General features: G+C 44.0%; 2 protein-coding genes across 4 annotated transcripts in view; both read right to left on the reverse strand.

The window, feature by feature from the left end:
• Positions 1-1,003, reverse strand: part of tasp1 (taspase, threonine aspartase, 1) — a 91,534-nt gene extending 90,531 nt beyond the window's left edge. Inside the window, exon 1 of one of the 3 annotated variants that reach the window (XM_067989461.1) lies at positions 419-1,002. In XM_067989461.1, the coding sequence (XP_067845562.1) occupies positions 419-569 (151 nt within the window). In that variant the 5' untranslated portion in view covers positions 570-1,002. Of the gene's footprint in view, positions 1-418 lie in introns of all 3 variants that reach the window. The other 2 variants (XM_067989463.1, XM_067989462.1) reach the window with 2 other exon arrangements.
• Positions 1,004-12,083: 11,080 nt separating this feature from the next.
• Positions 12,084-19,708, reverse strand: part of esf1 (ESF1, nucleolar pre-rRNA processing protein, homolog (S. cerevisiae)) — a 45,560-nt gene continuing 37,935 nt past the window's right edge. The window contains exon 14 of the mRNA XM_067989464.1: positions 12,084-12,684. Within this exon, the coding sequence (XP_067845565.1) occupies positions 12,385-12,684 (300 nt within the window). The 3' untranslated portion in view covers positions 12,084-12,384. The remainder of the gene's footprint in view (positions 12,685-19,708) is intronic.

The raw sequence follows: 19,708 nt of genomic DNA on the forward strand, positions 1-19,708 counted from the left end.
AAAAACAGGAGCAACAAAAAGGTAAAGGAAGGTGAACATAGAGAAGAAAAAGAGGGGGGGGGGGAGGTGAAGAGAGACAATGGTAAAGAAAACAAAGAAAAATAAGCGATCAGTGTGGGGAAGAGATAGTTACAGAAAGGAATTTTTCTTTTTTTTTAATCCGTGAGCAACGCTGTGGGAGGTCGACGTGAATTTACAAATAGGGGGAAAATTATATCAATAATGTTGGCATGGAGAAAATGACCTTTTGCACTTATGTGCTCTGCAGATTTGTCTGAATCGGAGTCAGGACACACTGATCATGCATGAACCCGCAAGTTCCCAGCCCACTAGCCCGGGTGTAACCTATGGTCAAGGTTGACATTGGCTCGCAAAGCGGAGGGCTGCTGCCGGCGGCCATACAACGGGGAAAGCTCACCTGCGTGCACAAGCACAAACCCCACGCTTTTCCCCTCTTTGGTCACTTCTTTTTCATTCCTTTTCATCGGCGCGACTCCTTCAGCGGCACCGGGCCAGGCAGTGCCCGGGGGCTGCGTGTCCCCAGGTCCCAGGCTCCCCGCAGCCTCCATGGTCACATCCGAACGCCATCGTAACTTTCCCCTTCCATCAAGCGGTCAGGGTGGCGGGGCACGGGAGCAACCTCGCTTTTAATGATGACAACGCCGAGGACACAAAATATGTCCTTCTCCCCACCACACTCCGCCCGCCCGATCGGTCGGTCGGTCAGTCAGTCAGTCAGTACCCTGTCGGGCGTTTGGTTTAAAGGCCCGGGTCTGACTGGACTGACTGACTGGCGCGTGCACGCGCGCTCCGTCTCGCGCGGGCGGCGGTTTAACGGCCGGACATTCCACTCCCCGCGCGGGCCAGCGACCGTTGGCAGCGCCCTCGACCACCCGCAACCGCCCCCCTGACGAAAGATCTTCCACCCGAAACGTTAACGCTGTTTCTCTCTCCACAGACGCTGCCTGACCCGCTAAGTATTTTCAGCATTTTTTAATATGAAATTTTTTTTACTTCCGTCCGCTGCTTGCTCGCCGGCATTTAGTTCAGATCCGGGTCAGCGTGGGGGTTTTTTTTTGTTTCCCGCCTTTACTGTGGTTTCGCGCGCGTGCCGGGTGTGAAGAAGCCTCCTTCACTTCTCAGAAGATGGCGAAGGATTTTTTTAAAAACCACCACGGTAAGGGTGAGAGCAGTCCAAGATAAAGCAGCCCGCTTGATTGGCACCCCATCCACCACCCTAAACGTTCACTCCCTTCACCACCGCGGTGCGCACAGTGGCTGCAGTGTGTACCATCCACGGGATGCGCTGCAGCAACTCGCCAAGGCTTCTTCGACAGCACCTCCCAAACCCGCGACCTCTACCACCTAGAAGGACAAGGGCAGCAGGCACATGGGAACAACACCACCTGCAGGTTCCCCTCCAAGTCACACACCACCCCGAATTGGAAATATATCACCGTTCCTTCATCGTCGCTGGGTCAAAATCCTGGAACTCCCTTCCTAAACAGCACCGTGGGAGAACCGTCACCACACGGACTGCAGCGGTTCAAGGCGGCGGCTCACCACCACCTTCTCAAGGGCAATTAGGGATGGGCAATAAATGCCGGCCTCGCCAGCGACGCTCACATCCCATGAACGAATAAAAAAATGGATAGTGAATGGTGTTTGCAGGGCTGCTAGAGTCCCAGTGGAGGGAGAAAGGAGAGGGAAGGAAAAAAGGTGGTGGGGGGTAAGTTAGTCAGATTTTAACATCAATAAAAAGGCCTAGATTGCAAATCCATTTCCAAATGTGAAGTTGTATTGTTTTAAAAGCAATACCATAGTTCCTAGAGAACGTAACTCCCTTTTTAAAAAAAAAACTAAAAGCATTGAAAAATACATCACGCAACAAAATAGTTCTGGGCACTACACATCAGGAAGGATGTATTGGCCTTGGAGGGGGTGCAAGAAAACAGAGAACAACCCCAGGGCCAATAAGGAGAAAAATACAGTGTAAAATTCATTCCGATCCCCTCAGGCGATTGAAACCATTCCAGGAGATCACATGGACCAAATGTTATCTACAAAGACATTTACCAGTGGCAGGAGGGTTGGTAACCAGAGGACACAGATTTAAGGTGATTGGCAAAAGAACCAGAGGCAATATGAGGAAACATTTTTTTACGCAGAGTTGTTATGATTTGGAATGCACTACCTGAAAGGGTGGTGGAAGCAGATTCAAAAGTAGCTTTCAAAAGGGAATTGGATAAATACTTGAAGGGAAAAAATGTACAGGGCAATGAGGAAAGAGCAGGGGAGTGGGACTAATTGGATAGTTCTTTCAAAGAGCCAGCACAGGTACGATGGGCTGAATGGCCTCCTTCTGTGCTGTAACATACTATGATATGATGCGACCTTTGACCCAGTCAGGAACCGGTCCAGCACCCTCTTGAAGGCAGAGAGTCAGCACCCACCACACCAGCTGCCAATGCATTCAGAGGCTCACAGTTCTCTGGGAAAAGAAGAACCACCTGATATCCGGTCTATTCCTACTGTTGCGTAGTTTAAACTCGTGTCCCCAGGTCCTCCCCAATCTGTTAAAATGGAATAATTTATCAATAGGGATGCTATCCAGCCCTTTAATTATTTTGTAGACCTCTATCAGGTCACCTCTAAGTCTATGCTGCTCTAAAGTAAATAGACCAAGGTCCTTGAGCCTTTCTGAGTAGCTGAGTTTCTTTAAACTAGGAATCATTCTTGTCGCTCTCCTCTGGACCTCTTCCAAGGCTACTATATCACCCACCATGTGGGGGGACCAAAACTGGGCACAGAACTCAAGGTGCGATCTAACCAGCCTCCTGTATAGTGTCAAAATGGTGTCCTATGATTTATACTGAATGGTTCTATTAATAGAACCCAATACCTTGTTAGCTTTAGCTATAGTTTCTCTACATTGGTCATGAACTTTTAGTGATCTGGTGCAATAAAAGATGTTTCTCTCTCTCAACCTCTTTCAGTATTATTCCCTGCAAATGATACGTGTATTCTGCATTGGCCATACCAACATTCATGACACCACATTTATCTAAATTAAACGCCATTTGCCAATGTGTGGCTCACTCCCCTAGCACATCTAAATCTTTTTGGCTTTGATTGCACTCCTTTACCGTCTTAATCCTTGCACAGATTTTGGTGTCATCTGCAAATTTACTTACCATACTCCCAACACCACTGTCCAGGTCATTAATAAAGATTGCGAAGACTGGCGGGCCTAGGACCGATCCCTGGGGAACACCACGCATAACATGTCTCCAAGCTGAACCACATCCATTAACTACAACTTTTTGGCTGCAGAATTGGAGCCAATTCCTAATCCAGCATTTTGAATTTCTACTGCTACCACAAGATTCTAGCTTGTGAAGTAACCTATTGTGAGTTACCTTATCAAAGGCTTTCTGAAAGCTCAGGTAGACAATGTCTACCGGATTTCCCTCATTCACTACCCAAGTGACTTCCTCAAAAAACTCTATCTAACTTGTTAGGCATAACCTATTTTTTCAGAAGCCGTGTTGTGTATTTCTAATGGCCCCTTCCCTTTCCTAGTGATCATAAAGGGCATCTCTTATGATCCCTTCTAACGTCTTCTTATTAATTGATGTCAGGCTGGTAGGCCTGCAGTTCCCTGCCTCTGATTTGTCCCCTTTTTTGAGAATAGGAGATACATGAGCTAGCTTCCAATCTAAGGGAATGATCCCTGACTCTTGAACTATTGAAGATACGGGCAAGGGGCTCACAGAGCACTTGTCTTAGAATCATAGAATCATTCCATCTCTTTAATCACCCTTGGATGAATATTATCCGGACCCGGAGCCCAAGCAATTCTGAGCTTTCCTAATCTATCCAACATGACGTTACTATCCATTTTAGTATTAATAATGCTATTCAATACAGAGCACCCTTCATCTGGAATATAAGCATCATCTACAGGAGTATAGACTGATCCAAAACAGTCATTTAGCAGCACTGCCATAGCCTGAGAATCATTTTGAATCTGCCCTACAATATCCTTTAGTGGCCCTATACAGTTCTTTATGGTCTTCTGACATAGATAAAAAAGCTTTTGCTATTCCTGCCACAGTTATGCATCATCTTTTCCAGAGATCTTTTGGCTAATCTTATGGTTGCTTTTGTCAATTAATTGCATGCGATATTTTTCCCTGTTCTCCAAGAACAAGAGCGCATAACCTTAAAATTAGAGTTAGGCCATTCAGAGGTGATGTCAGGAAGCGCTTCTTCACACAAAAGGCAGTGCAAATCTGGAACTTCTCCCCCAAAAAGCTGTTGAGGTTGGGGGTCAATTGAAAATTTCAAAACTGAGATTGATATATTTTTGTTAGGCAAGGGTATTAATTGCTATGAAACCAAGGCGGGTAGATGGAGTTAAGATACAGATCAGCCCTGATCTAAGTGAATGGTGGAACAGGCTTGAGGGGCTGAATGGCCTACTCCTGTTCCTATGTTCCAAATAAAATAAAATCACATTTTCTTAATAGCCTCTGGGAGGAATGCTCTGCCTTCTGCAGCAGTGATGGTCAGAAAAATCTACGTAAGACCTTCTTGATCTGTAAACCTTGATGAGTGGGTACGGCCATGTAGGGAAGAAATGCCTTCTGTGATGCCTCACACCATACATGTCCAATCTAGCCTCTTTATCTTCTCATCCTCCACCTCTGCAGTTATGTGGAGTGATTGGAGAAGCTGGGGATGTTCTCCTTAGAACAGAGAAGGTTAAGGGGAGATTTGATACAGGTGTTCAAAACCATGAACAGTTTTGACGGAGTAAATAAGGAGAAACTGTTTCCACTGGCACAAGGGTCGGTAACCAGAGGACACAGATTTAAGGAGGACACAGATTGAAAGAGCCAGAGGCGACAGGATGAATCATTTTTTTATGCAGCGAGCTGTTATGATCTGGAATGCACTGCCTGAAAGGGTGGTGGAAGCATATTCAGTTGTAACTTTCAGAAGGAATTGGATAAATATTTGAAGGGAAAAAATTTACAGGGCTTTGGGGGAAGAGCAGGGGAGTGGTACAAATTGGATAGCTCTTTCAAACAGCCAGCACAGGCACGATGGGCCGAATGGCCTCCTCCTGTGCTGTACCTACTATGATAAGAATAGGATTCCCATTGGGAAATCCATGTTCCCAGTGCAAAACTGTATTTTCCGCAGAGTTGATTAAACAGAACTGTAGAAGTCCTGACAGACCCTCCAGAGCACTGAATAATTAAAATTGATATGCAGGCAGGGAGAATCAACCTTAAGGTGTGACTATCGAAATGGCTTCCTGAATGCAGTCTCTGCCTCAGCTATACTGCACTTATTTAATATGGTGGTAAAATTTTGGGGTGGGTTCAGGATGAAAGTTAGGAAAAGTGGAAGGGGGATTAGCCACGCTCACTTAACTCCATTTGTTTGTGGGGTGAGACGGCCTATTGGCAACTCAAGTCCCATTTTAAGCAGTGGATTTCAGGCAGTAGCCATTACTGCCTCATTTTATTTAGCTTTGCGAACCCAAAAACAGGCAATAAAGGAAAGTCCAGTCCTTGGTCTGCTTATGGAAACTGTTGTTAAATCACTTACACAAGGAAAAGTGGTTGGGAAAATGCCAATATTGACCACAGCAGCTGAAGCCATGATACGGGATTTGTAACTAGGGCACAGGAAAGTTAAGTAGTGGGTTGACGAGAAATGCTTTGAAAAGAGACATCCTGGAAACATCCCACCGGATATGCTGGTTTTATTTCACAATGAATGGTATGTTGAAGACAACAAATTAAGGAATAATCTTTCCAGATGTTTTGTGACCAGGAACATTCCTATTTTTTAAAATCTGGAAGGGCATCCAACAACAACTTGCATTTAGATAGTACCTATTATGTGAAAAAAACACCCCAAGGCAATTCACAAATGAAAATAGACAGGGAAATGGACGCTGAACCATGGAGGGAGAGATTAGGAAGGGTGAGTGAAAGTTTGGTTGAAAAGATGGGTTTTGAGAAGGCTTCTGAAGGAGAAGAGTGTGTGGAGGAATGAAGGGGTTCCAAAGAGTGGAAATAAGGTAATTGAAAGCCCTGTCATAAATAATGAGGCAAATGGCAAGGCAGAACTATAAAAGGCAAGAGTCAGAGAACTGAATGGATCAGTTTAAGGCGGGGGGGGGGGAGATATAAGGTTGGAGGAGGTTGCAGTGATAGGGTGGGGCATGGAGGGATTATGAGATGAGGAGTTTAAATTTAAAATGTTGGGGGCAAGGAGCCAGTGTAGATTGGCACTGATGGGTGAGTAGAAGTTAGTACAGGACAAGGATATGGGTGGCTACATTTTGTATTTGTTAGAGTTTGTGAAGTGTGGAAGATGAGAGGCCAGAAAGAAGGGTGTTGGATTAATCAAATCTAGAGGTGACCAAAGCATGGATAAGGGTTTCAGTGGTGGAGAGGTTGAGGTGGAGGTAGTCCAGATTGTGTAGATAGAATTAGGCAGTCTTGGTGACAGATAGGATGTGGCCTTATTAAGCTCAGCTCAGCACAAGGTTTCACGCAGTGGGTGGCTGGGGAGAGGGGTGTAATCAATGGCGAGAGTCTTCCCAATATTAAGTTGAAGGAAGTTGTGGCACATCATTGACTTGAAGTTGTGGCAGTCTGACAGCATGGAAGTGGTTGTGGTGTCGAGAGAGATTGTGGAGAAATAGAGCTGGGTATCATCAGTGAATGGATGGAAGCTGAAATTCACACTGATAAGTTTATTAAAGCAGAATGAGGTCAGCAAATAATCGATTTTTAAAAATAAAACAAGGTGGAGACTGCATTCAGTAGCATGACACATCTTGTTCCACACCTCTCGTCTCTCCTTTAAAATAGTCATTGTCTATCCTTCCCCAGGCCTAACCCCAATCCAAGTTTTTCCATGAGATATCTTCCCTCCCTTAGTCTCTGCATTGAGCGAGTCCTCAGCCTTGGAGCTTTTAATCTCCATCTCAACCCACTTCATTCATATAAACATTCCTACCTATATTCACGGCCATCCCCTCGATATTGTCATCTCACATGGCCTTTCTACTCCCGTGGTCTCTTATCAAAGGTAGGCCATTTCCGACCACTTCCTTATTTCTCATTACCCCTACTCCCTTCCAACCCCACTTCCTTGTGTGTTCGCCCTTGAAGAGAACTCTTTCAGAAATCACTTACAACTGCATTTTCAAACTCCTAAATGCCTAGCCTTTGACCTTCCATTCGCCACAATACTTCAGCAACTGTCGATCTGCTCAACCTCCACCTTTGATGTCCTTGAAGTAAAACCTTCACTCTCTCCTATCCAAGTCGTCTCCCCTGGTATGGTCTCCATCTTTGTTCTCTCGAGTTCAAGGTATGCAGACATGAGCGTATCTGGCACACAACTGACAGCCATCCATTACTAGAACTGGACCATATCAAGTGCAAACGGGCCTCACCCTCCTCTGTCGAAATCACCCCCTACTCCAAGATCATCCTGGCAAGCAAAGATAACCTTGGCTTCTTCATTATCAACGGTCTCCTTTTCCCCTCTCCTATGCCTCTTCCATCCCGACCTCCAAGTGTGAAGAGCACATGGACTTCTTTGTCCCCAAGAGACCATTTGTTCAGTTGTCTTTGCTTTTTCCCCCCACCCCTCCCCCTTTCATCTTGCTCACCAAGCCAAAGCTTCCCATAGGCTTAATCTTTCTCTCCTATCTCCCCTCATGCCCTCTCCAAGTTCATCTCATCCATAATACCCACCTCTTGAACCCTTGACCCCAGTTCCACTAAATTGGTTACCACTCAACTTCTCTTCCAGACCATTGTAAATTGTTCTCTCCTCAGGTACGGTCCTCTCCTTTCAAAGCAGCCATAATCATTCCCTTTCTCAAAAACCCACTCGACCCCATACATACTGCCCCATCTGCAACATCCCTTTCCTCTCCAAAATCCTTGAGCATGTCGCCTCCCAAATCCATGCCATCTTTCCTCATTGAATCTACCCCAATAATGTTTCCACCCCTACCAGATGCCTAAAATGGCCCCAATCAAAATCACAAATTACATCCTGTGTCTGTGACCATGGTGCAATATCCCTTCTCATCCTCTGCAGCCTTTAACACGTCAACCACACCACCCTCCACTGTCCAGCTCAGTGGGACTGCCTTCACTGAGTTCTACCTTTACCTATCCAATCGTAGCCAGAGCAACTCCAGCAATGGCTTCTCTTCTCACACCCATACCATTACCTCTGGAGTCACCCCAGAATCTATCCGTGGCCTTCCTCATCTACATGCTGCCCCATGGCAACATCGAGACAGACATGGGGTCAGCTTCCATATGTGCAGTGACAACACCGAGCACTATCTTTCCACCACCTGTCTTGACTGTTAGACTGCTTCTTTGACATCCAGTCTTTGATGAACCGCAATTTCTTCCAGTTACACATTTGGAAGACCAAAGCCATTGTCTTTGGTCCCCGCCACAAACTCTACAGCCTTTCCACTGATTCCATTTCCCCTCCCTGGCCACTGTCTCAGGTTGAAGCTGACTGGTCACAACCTAAGCATTCAATTTGACCGCTGGCTGAGCTTCCAAAGCCATAATTCTCTCCATCACAAAGACCACCTACTTCCATCTCCATAACATTGCCTGCCATTGTCTGTGCCTAAGCCCATCTGCTGTTGAAACACTCATCCATGCATTTGTCACCTCCAGACTTAATTCGATTGCTCTCCTGGCCAGCCTCCCATCCTCTGTAAATTTTAGCTCATCCAAAACTGTTGCCCATGTCCTACTGCTCACCGACCTACATTGACTCCCGATCCCCCAACGCTTCCAATTTAAAAAGCTCACCCTCGTATTTGTATCCCTTCATGGCTTCGCCCCTCCCTATCTCTAACCTCCTCCAGCACTAAACCCCCTCAGAACTCCCCATTCCTCCAACTCTGGCCTCGTGCATCCCCCCTCCCTTTGCTCCACCATGAACGTGCAATTAGAATCATAGAAAGGTTACAGCATGGAAGGAGGCCATTCGGCCCATCGAGTCCGCCCGGGTTCTATGCAAGAGCAATCCAGCTAGTTCCACTCCCCCGCCCTTTCCTCGTAGCCCTGCAAATATTTTCTTTTAAAGTACTTACCTAGTTCCCTTTTGAAGGCCATGATTCAATCTGCCTCCACCACCTCCTCGGGCAGTGCATTCCAGATCCTAACCACTCGCTGTGTAAAAGTTTTTCCTCATGTCACCTTTGATTCTTTTGCCAATCACCTTAAATCTATGTCCTCTGGTCCTTGACCCTTCTACAAATGGGGTCAGTTTCTCTCGATCTACTCTGTCTGGACCCTTCATGATTTTGAATACCTCTGTCGAATCTCCTCTCAACCTTCTCTGCTGTCAGGAGAACACCACCAGGTTATAGAATCATAGAAGTTACAACATGGAAACAGGCCCTTCGGCCCAACATGTCCATGTCGCCCAGTTTATACCACTAAGCTAGTCCCAATTGCCTGCACTTGGCCCATATCCCTCGATACCCATCTTCCCCATGTAACTGTCCAAATGCTTTTTAAAAGACAAAATTGTACCCGCCTCGACTACTGCCTCTGGCAGCTCGTTCCAGACACTCACCACCCTTTGAGTGAAAAAATTGCCCCTCTGGATCCTTTTGTATCTCTCCCCTCTCACCTTAAATCTGTGCCCCCTCGTTATAGACTCCCCTACCTTTGGGAAAAGATTTTGACTATCGACCTTATCTATGCCCCTCATTATTTTATAGACTTCTATAAGATCACCCCTTAACCTCCTACTCTCCAGGGAATAAAGTCCCAGTCTGTCTAACCTCTCCCTGTAAGTCAAACCATCAAGTCCCGGTAGCATCCTAGTAAATCTTTTCTGCACTCTTTCTAGTTTAATAATATCCTTTCTATAATAGGGTGACCAGAACTGTACACAGTACTCCAAGTGTGGCCTCACCAATGCCCTGTACAACTTCAACAAGACATCCCAACTCCTGCATTCAATGTTCTGACCAATGAAACCAAGCATGCTGAATGCCTTCTTCACCACCCTATCCACCTGTGACTCCACTTTCAAGGAGCTATGAATCTGTACTCCTAGATCTCTTTGTTCTATAACTCTCCCCAACGCCCTACCATTAACAGAGTAGGTCCTGGCCCGATTCGATCTACCAAAATGCATCACCTCACATTTATCTAAATTAAACTCCATCTGCCATTCATCGGCCCACTGGCCCAATTTATCAAGATCCCGTTGCAATCCTAGATAACCTTCTTCACTGTCCACAATGCCACCAATCTTGGTGTCATCTGCAAACTTACTAACCATGCCTCCTAAATTCTCATCCAAATCATTAATATAAATAACAAATAACAGCGGACCCAGCACCGATCCCTGAGGCACACCGCTGGACACAGGCATCCAGTTTGAAAAACAACCCTCGACAACCACCCTCTGTCTTCTGTCGTCAAGCCAATTTTGTATCCAATTGGCTACCTCACCTTGGATCCCATGAGATTTAACCTTATGTAACAACCTACCATGCGGTACCTTGTCAAATGCTTTGCTGAAGTCCATGTAGACCACGTCTACTGCACAGCCCTCATCTATCTTCTTGGTTACCCCTTCAAAAAACTCAATCAAATTCGTGAGACATGATTTTCCTCTCACAAAACCATGCTGACTGTTCCTAATTAGTCCCTGCCTCTCCAAATGCCTGTAGATCCTGTCCCTCAGAATACCCTCTAACAACTTACCCACTACAGATGTCAGGCTCACTGGTCTGTAGTTCCCAGGCTTTTCCCTGCCGCCCTTCTTAAACAAAGGCACAACATTTGCTACCCTCCAATCTTCAGGCACCTCACCTGTAGCGGTGGATGATTCAAATATCTCTGCTAGGGGACCCGCAATTTCCTCCCTAACCTCCCATAACGTCCTGGGATACATTTCATCAGGTCCCGGAGATTTATCTACCTTGATGCGCGTTCCACGTAAATGGGAGCCATAGTTTAACATCTCATCTAAAAGATGGCACCTTTGACAATGCAGCATTCCCTCAATACTGCATTGAAGTGTCAGCGTAGATTATGTGCTGAAGTCCTGGATCAGGACATGAATCTACAATCCTTGCTGTCATTGGTGAGAGTGCTACCAAATAAAGCAAATTAACAGCTATGGGTAAGTTTAATGATTTTGTTCCCAATTGTTTATTTCTTGTATATTGGTTAGAAATTTTTTTGCACTATATCCTAGATTGTTGACAAAGATTACAGCTGAAAACACATTTAAAAATATTCTGAACAATTTATTTTGCCACTTGCTACTTTATTTATAGCCTTTTAGAAACTGTGCCAATTCTTCAAAGCTTCCCCACTTGCTTGCTGTTTGTTGATTGGTTGTTTAGTAAAATTTGAGGCAATCAACATTGCCTTTTCCCTCCAGAATATGTTTTATAAATATGATATTTGAGTTAATCACGTTCAAGTATGACACATTTTAGTGTGACAGACATTTACCATGCATCATGAATGCATGACTTCTAATTATATCAAAAAAAATTACATTAAATTCCAGAGAAATGTAGCTCCATAATTATATCCAAATATATGATAAAATTTTCATAAAATGTTAATTGTATTGTTACAAAGTTCCTATTTGTTTAAATTTAAGTGGTTGCAGTTGAACAACAAAACTTGGGCAACATGGAGAATTTTTGTTCGAATTCAGCAAGGTTTCATCTTGATGTTGAATTTTGTTTTGCAAATCAGAACATAATAAATGAATAAAAAACATAACATTCATATTTTTCCTTATCACAAACTTTGATCTGACAGGAATTAAAAGCTTTTATAAATTTAATCTCCAATGTTTGACCTTCAGCTATTTTTTTCTTTTTGCTTTCATAAAGAAGCCTTTCCTACTAGAAAGCTTTCTAGTGATGTCATGTGATGAGATAAAAGAAATACACCTGACTAGTAGCATGAGCAAAGTATGTATGGGCAAGAACAATAAAAGAGAACTGGGGCACACAACTCTTTAAAGCTTTGGTTTCCAGCAGTGGAAAGAAGAATTTAATTGAAATTCAATTGTTGGTAAAAAGGCACCACTCCAGTTAACATCAATGCTGTTAGTCCTGCAGGATCTTGTAAATTCTGAATTTACAACGAAGATATCAGAGCAACACGTTGAACCTATCTCAACAATTTATTTTAGTAAATTTGATTCCCAGTGATGTTATTCAATATGTACATTGTCAGAGATAAAAACTCAGGAGTATATTTGCAACAATTAGAAAGAACAATAGGATAATTTTGTTCTTTTTGCGCACAGATTCTGTTACACTGTTTTTTGTTTCTTTCGGGCCTGAAACTGTTCCGTTTTTGCTTTCACTGATTTTATAAGCAAAGAAAGTGCATGGTCTACAGGTTTCTTGATGGTGGTCACTTCTTCTCCAGTAACCTCATTCTCCTCCCTTTTGAGAGATGCTGCCTGCTTCTGCTGCTCTCGTCTTTGCCTTGACTTTTCTTCCAGAATAGACTGTGTGGCATTCGTCTTCTTAAAACCAGGATCTGAAGGGTCCAGGTTGAACAGGTGCGAAGTGTATATAGCTTGAAACCTTGGGTCTGTAACATCCACCTGCAAACAAAACAAAAAATATTTTCTCAAACATAAAATCTTAAATCTTTGCTTTGTCAGTCAAGTTTTAGAATATGTTCAATGATTAAAATTTAGGCAACCTCTGACTCTTGCCAGTGATCTTCACAGTAACAGGACTGTGGTGTTCAGAACTTTTCACCCAATTTCCCTATTTCAAAGTTTCAGAATGGGAAAGCATTCAATGTAAAGCCCCTTTCCTACTTTGTTTTTCTTTTACAGAATCACAGAATTTTACAGTTCAAACCACCGTGCCTGTGCCTCAGCCTCGTCACTTGCTTCTCCAATTTCAAAAGCTTTCTTAAAAACCTGGTCTTTGACCATGCTTTCAGTCCCCCAAACCCTGCTTTCCCTTTCCTCTTCTGCTTGGTGTCCAGTATTCTGTAAGGATGTCGCTCTCTATGTGTGAAGCCCAATGTACGTTGATGTTCATACAGAGCTCTTATTTTGAAACGTCAATGTAGGTAATAATGTATTCATTCATTAACTAAACAAACACCATTGTTTGAAAATAATTAAATGTCTTTGTTCTTCATGTAGCCCTGAATTGAAAACAATCAATTGAAGTTGTTCATATGACAATACATTTTCAAAAATGTAGTTTAAACTAACTATTCAGAAGGCTGGAGAATAAGGTGTTTTTTTGCATTTTTGTTGCTGGTAATGTGATTTAGCATATATTTAAAAATCCAAATCAGATTTGTGTATAGGAGAATAAAAACATTTCCATTACTTCCGCCATCTATGATGCTGATTGGCTATTCACACAGAACAACCTTTGTCATTCATTCATAATCTTGCCAGAGATGGAAAATTTTCACACGCTAATGCTCATTTAAACTCATTTCAACGTTGAATTTTCCTAGTTCTTACAACATTTAATGAAGACAGCACAATTGTATATTTGCCAACATATACTCAAACTCTTGCAAAATGTTACTCCTGGTCTACATTAAAAACATCAGAAATCAAAAATCAGTAGAAATGGTAGGAGTCTGTCTGAGGCCACTGGCAAGTGTGGTGATAAACATTTTTGGCTCTTTGAATGATAGAAGACTAAAATGATTTTAGATCTCTTTGTAAATGTAATAGTCTGGAAGCACATCATCTCAGTTCAGATTATGAAGCATGTGTGTTGTATGACCAACACAGAATGGTATCTATAATTGTGTCGTACAAGTAGGAGATGTGCGTTGTGCATTTACGTTCACTCTTTATAAGGCTGCTGAATCTCGTTATGATGAAAGTCAGTTTGGAAAAAGCCATCACTGCAAAGAGTATACTTTAAATGAGATGGAAGTAGTTCCACAATATAAGCCAGTTCCCTTACTGCTGCTTCTGGCCAGTTTATACTTCAGAGTAGATACGGCAGTAATGGAACAACTAGGCATTTGCTGTTGTGTCAGAATTCATAAATTATTACCTCAAAGCAAATGCAAAGGCAGTCCGTGCAAAATCACAAAAGTAACTTTGTTAGTCTGTTTGGACATTCCCTTAGAGCTAAGCCTGCCTGTGGCCAAATCCAAATGAAGAACCCAAGTTATGTGCTGGTGATGCATTTATTAGTTGGAGACACCCAGCAGTTGGAGGCACTGCGAGAAATCCCTTCCAAGGAAGGTTTTGGTACCTCTGATAGTACTGTTGTGTACTTTACAGGTGACATAAAATGGCAGTGAATTGTTGGCGGCATCCATGTTAAGTATCATGTTAATTTATATAATTCACTCAGTGTTCTTCAGTTTAGATAAGCTATTAATTAGATGGAATTGAATAAATAGTCTTTGTTTAAATAGGATACACAAAGCAAACAGATGTGCGTATGACTGGATTAAAACCATGCCTTAATTATTAACTGAAACTTGTCAAACTTAAACTTTAGCGCTGACCGCTACATCCACCAATATTGACTGATGATACGGTTTAGATTCTAATAAAGTATTTACATTTTCTATATATGTTCACATGGAAGAGCTAAGTAGGGCTGTATCACGCTGTGAAATGACCATTTAATTAAAATAAACATTTAAGGCTATGTAGGGAGGTGCAGGGTGTCATCAAGGTATTTTCTCTTATGGGAGAGAGAAAAATTGGAGCTCAAATGCATCCGCATTACCACCAAGTATTTTAGAATAGTGATTGGTACAGGGAATCTTAGGGGAAAGACAAATTAAAAACTTACTTGAAATAGGAAATTTTAAAGAGAATAAAGAACGGAAATACACATCAATATTGGTTTTGTTACTGCACAGTTTATGTGCCCTTTACACATGTTGCTAAGTGGGCATCAAATCATAAAACTCAAAGTAATGGGTGAAGTTCCTTGTAATACTAGTATATGCCCCCCTCCCACTACCTCCCCATTCCTATGTAATACATTTTATATAATATACTTTCTACCCACATGCTCACCTCCTGCACTTCAACATCCAACTGCATTTCACCCTAACTCTCCACATCAGCAGATCACAAGATAGGTTTGGATGAAAAAGGCTCGACAGCCCATTTATTTCACCCTTCCAAAATACCAACCCTACCATCTCCCCATTACAGCACCTAGTTGTTTCTTAAATAAGCACTGGTTTCAATTATCATTCTTGGTAATCCCATTCCAGCTGCTGATTACCATCTGTGCAAAAACAAACTTTTTGGCATCTGTCCCAAACCTTCCCTGCGCAATCTTGAACTTGTGTCCTCTTGTCCTGCTATGCTGTCATATCTGAAAAGGATTGTTCCAAATTTTCTTTTTCTATCCAATTAAGTAGGAACAGGAGTGGCCATTCAGCCCCAAGAGTCTGTTCTGCCATTCAATTCGATCATGGCTGATCTGTACTTCAACTCCATTTATACATCTTTGTTCCATATCCCTTGATACTCTTACCTAACAAAAAATGATCATTCTCAAGTCTTGAAAATTTCAATTGACCCAGCATCCACATACTTTTGGGGAGCGAGTTCCAGATTTCCACTACTGTGTGAAAAAGTGCTTCCTAATTTCACTCCTAAATAGCCTAGCTCTAATTTTAAGATTATAGAGTCATAGAGTCATACAGCACGGATAGAGGCCCTTCGGCCCATCGTGTCCGCGCCGGCCATCAGCCCTGTCTACTCTAATCCCATATTCCAGCATTTGGTCCGTAGCCTTGTATGCTATGGCATTTCAAGTGCTCATCCAAATGCTTCTTGAATGTTGTGAGGGTTCCTGCCTCCACAACCCTTTCAGGCAGTGAGTTCCAGACTCCAACCACCCTCTGGGTGAAAAAGTTCTTTCTCAAATCCCCTCTAAACCTCCCGCCTTTTATCTTGAATCTATGTCCCCTTGTTATAGAACCCTCAACGAAGGGAAAAAGCTCCTTAGTATCCATCCTATCTGTGCCCCTCATAATTTTGTACACCTCAATCATGTCCCCCCTCAGCCTCCTCTGCTCCAAGGAAAACAAACCCAATCTTCCCAGTCTCTCTTCATAGCTGAAGCGCTCCAGCCCTGGTAACATCCTTGTAAACAATTTTACAACACCAAGTTATAGTCCAGCAATTTTATTTTAAATTCACAAGCTTTCGGAGGCTTCCTCCTTCCTCAGGTAAATGTTCAGGAGCTCTTTACCACCTTATCTACCTGTTCCGCCGCCTTCAGGGATCTGTGAACTTGCACACCAAGATCCCTCTGACCCTTTGTCTTGCCTAGGGTCCTCCCATTCATTGTGTATTCCCTTGCCTTGTTAGTCCCTCCAAAGTGCATCACCTCGCACTTTTCCGGGTTAAATTCCATTTGCCACTGTTCCGCCCATCTGACCAACCCATCTATATCGTCCTGCAGACTGAGGCTATCCTCCTCGCTATTTACCACCCTACCAATCTTTGTATCATCAGCGAACTTACTGATCATACCTTTTACATTCATATCCAAGTCATTAATGTAGACCACAAACAGTAAGGGACCCAGCACCGATCCCTGTGGTACCCCACTGGCCACAGGCTTCCAGTCACAAAAACAACCTTCGACCATCACCCTCTGCCTTCTGCCACTAAGCCAGTTTTGTATCCAAAGTGCCAAGGCACCCTGGATTCCATGGGCTCGTACCTTCTTGACCAGTCTCCTGTGGGGGACTTTATCGAAGGCCTTACTGAAATCCATGTATACCACATCCACTGCGTTACCCTCATCCACACGCCTAGTCACCCCCTCAAAAAATTCAATCAAATTAGTCAGACATGATCTTCCCTTGACAAAGCCATGTTGACTATCCCTGATTAATCCTTGCTTCTCCAAGTGGAGACTAATTTTGTCCTTCAGAATTTTTTCCAATAATTTTCCTACCACTGATGTTAGGCTCACTGGCCTGTAGTTCCCCGGTTTTTCCCTACTCCCCTTCTTGAATAATGGTATTACATTAGCGGTTCTCCAGTCCTCTGGCACATCCCCTGTGGCCAGAGAGGTTCCGAATATATGTGTTAGAGCCCCCGCAATCTCCTCCTTTGCCTCACACAGTAGCCTGGGATACATTTCGTCCGGGCCTGGGGATTTATCCATTTTAAGGCCTGCTAAAACCGCCAATACCTCCTCCCGCTCGATGTTAATATGTTCGAGTATATCACAGTCCCCCTGCCGTATTTCTATGTCTACATCGTCCTTCTCCATAGTGAAAACAGATGCAAAAAATTCATTTAGAACCCCTCCTACATCTGCCGGCTCCACACACAGATTGCCATTTTTGTCCCTAATGGGCCCTATTTTTTCCCTAGTCATCCTCTTACCCTTAATATACTTATAAAACATCTTAGGATTTTCCTTTATTTTGCTCGCCAGTGTTATTTCATGGCCCCTCCTTGATCTCCTAATTTCTTTTTTAAGTATCCCCCTGCACTTTTTGTACTCCTCTAGGGCTTCCTCCGTCTTTAGCCTTTTGTATCTGCCAAAAGCCCTCCTTTTTTTCCTAATCCATTCTCGTATATCCCCTGACATCCAAGGTTCCCTGGAGTTCTTGGAACCACCCTTTACCTTTACGGGAACATGTTGCCATTGTATGGTCTCAATCTCCCTTCTGAAAGACTCCCATTGCTCCGATGCGGATTTTCCTACAAGCAGCTGATCCCAGTCCATTTTGGCCAGATCCTGCCTTATCCTATTAAAATCGGCCTTCCCCCAATTTAGAACCTTTATTTCCGGCCCCTCCCTGTCCTTTTCCATGACCACCTTAAATCTCACCGAATTATGGTCACTGTCACCAAAGTGCTCACCTACTAGCACTTCTTCCACTTGGCCGGCCACATTCCCTAGAATTAGGTCCAGTACCGCCCCCTCTCTTGTAGGACTTTCTACATGCTGGCTCAAAAAGCTCTCCTGGATGCACGTTAAGAATTTTGTACCCTCTAAGCCTTTTACACTCTGAGTATCCCAGTTAATATTGGGGAAGTTGAAATCCCCCACTATTATTACCCTATTATTTGCACAATTTTCTGAGATTTGCCTACATATCTGTTCCTCTATCTCCCCGACTGTTTGGGGGCCTATAGTACACTCCCATCAAAGTGCTTGCCCCCTTTTTGTTTTTAAGCTCCACCCATATGGCCTCATTAGAGGAACCTGCTAATATATCATCCCTCCTTATGGCAGTAATTGATTCTTTAATTAATATTGCGACCCCCCCCTCCTCTTATACCTCCCCCTCTGTCTCGCCTGAAGATTCTGTACCCCGGAATATTGAGCTGCCAGTCTTGCCCCTCCCTCAACCATGTCTCTGTGACAGCAACAATATCATACTCCCATGTGTTTATCAACACCTTCAGTTCATCCACCTTATTCGCAAGACTCCTTGCATTAAAATAGATGCCATCCAGCCTTGCCCTCACATATTTGCCCTGTCTTCCAAGCTGACTTGTTTTTTTCTCTATATTTGGCTGCACATCACCCCCTATTGTAGCTCCACTCTGTATCCCATCCCCCTGCCAAGTTAGTTTAAACCCCCCCCAACAGTGCTAGCAAACCTCCCCGCAAGGATATTTGTCCCGCTCTGGTTCAGATGCAACCCGTCCGACTTGTACAAGTCCCACCTTCCCCAGAAGCAGGCCTAGTGATCCAGGAAACTGAAACCCTCCCTCCTGCACCAACTCTTTAGCCACGCATTCATCTGTTCTGTCCTCCTATTTCGAGACTCACTAGCCCGTGGCACTGGGAGTAATCCAGAGATTACAACCTTTGAGGTCCTGCTCTTTAATCTGCTACCTAGCTCCCTAAATTCTTGATGCAGGACCTCATCTCCCTTCCTACCTATGTCGTTGGTCCCAATGTGGACCACGACCTCTGCCTGCTCACCCTCCCCCTTGAGAATGCCCTGAAGCCGCTCAGTGACATCCATGACCCTGGCACCAGGGAGGCAACAAACCATCCTGGAGTCACGTTTACGGCCACAGAAACGCCTGTCTGTTCCCCTTACGATAGAATCCCCTACCACTATAGCTCTTCCACTCTTTTTCCTCCCAGCCTGTGCAGCAGAGCTACCCCTGGTGCCAGGAAGTTGGCTGCTGCTGCCTTCCCCTGATAAGTCATCCCCCTCAACAATATCCAAAGCGGTATATTTGTTTGAGAGGGGGACGGCCACAGGGGACCCCTGCACTGCCTGCCTGCTCTTCTTACTCTGCCTGGTGGTCACCCAATTACTTCCTGCCTGTACAACCTTTACCTGCGGTGTGACCACCTCACTAAACGTGCTATCCACGACGTTCTCAGCATCGCGAATGCTCCTTAATGAATCCATCCGCAGCTCCAGTGCCGCAATGCGGTTTGTCAGTAGCTGCAGCTGGATGCATTTCCCGCACACATGGTCGTCAGGGACACCGGAAGGGTCCCTGATTTCCCACAAAGAGCAGGAAGAGCATAACACAGGGCTGGGCTGTCCTGACATGACTTACCCTTTAACTAATTAATTCAAATTAAATGAATCCCACCAATTTCACTTCAATTAAAAAGGTATACTCAAGGGCCCTTGCTGAACAGCAGTCCCCCACTACA

Source organism: Heptranchias perlo, chromosome 8 (assembly GCF_035084215.1).
Source record: "Heptranchias perlo isolate sHepPer1 chromosome 8, sHepPer1.hap1, whole genome shotgun sequence".
Classification (NCBI taxonomy): Eukaryota; Metazoa; Chordata; class Chondrichthyes; order Hexanchiformes; family Hexanchidae; genus Heptranchias; species Heptranchias perlo.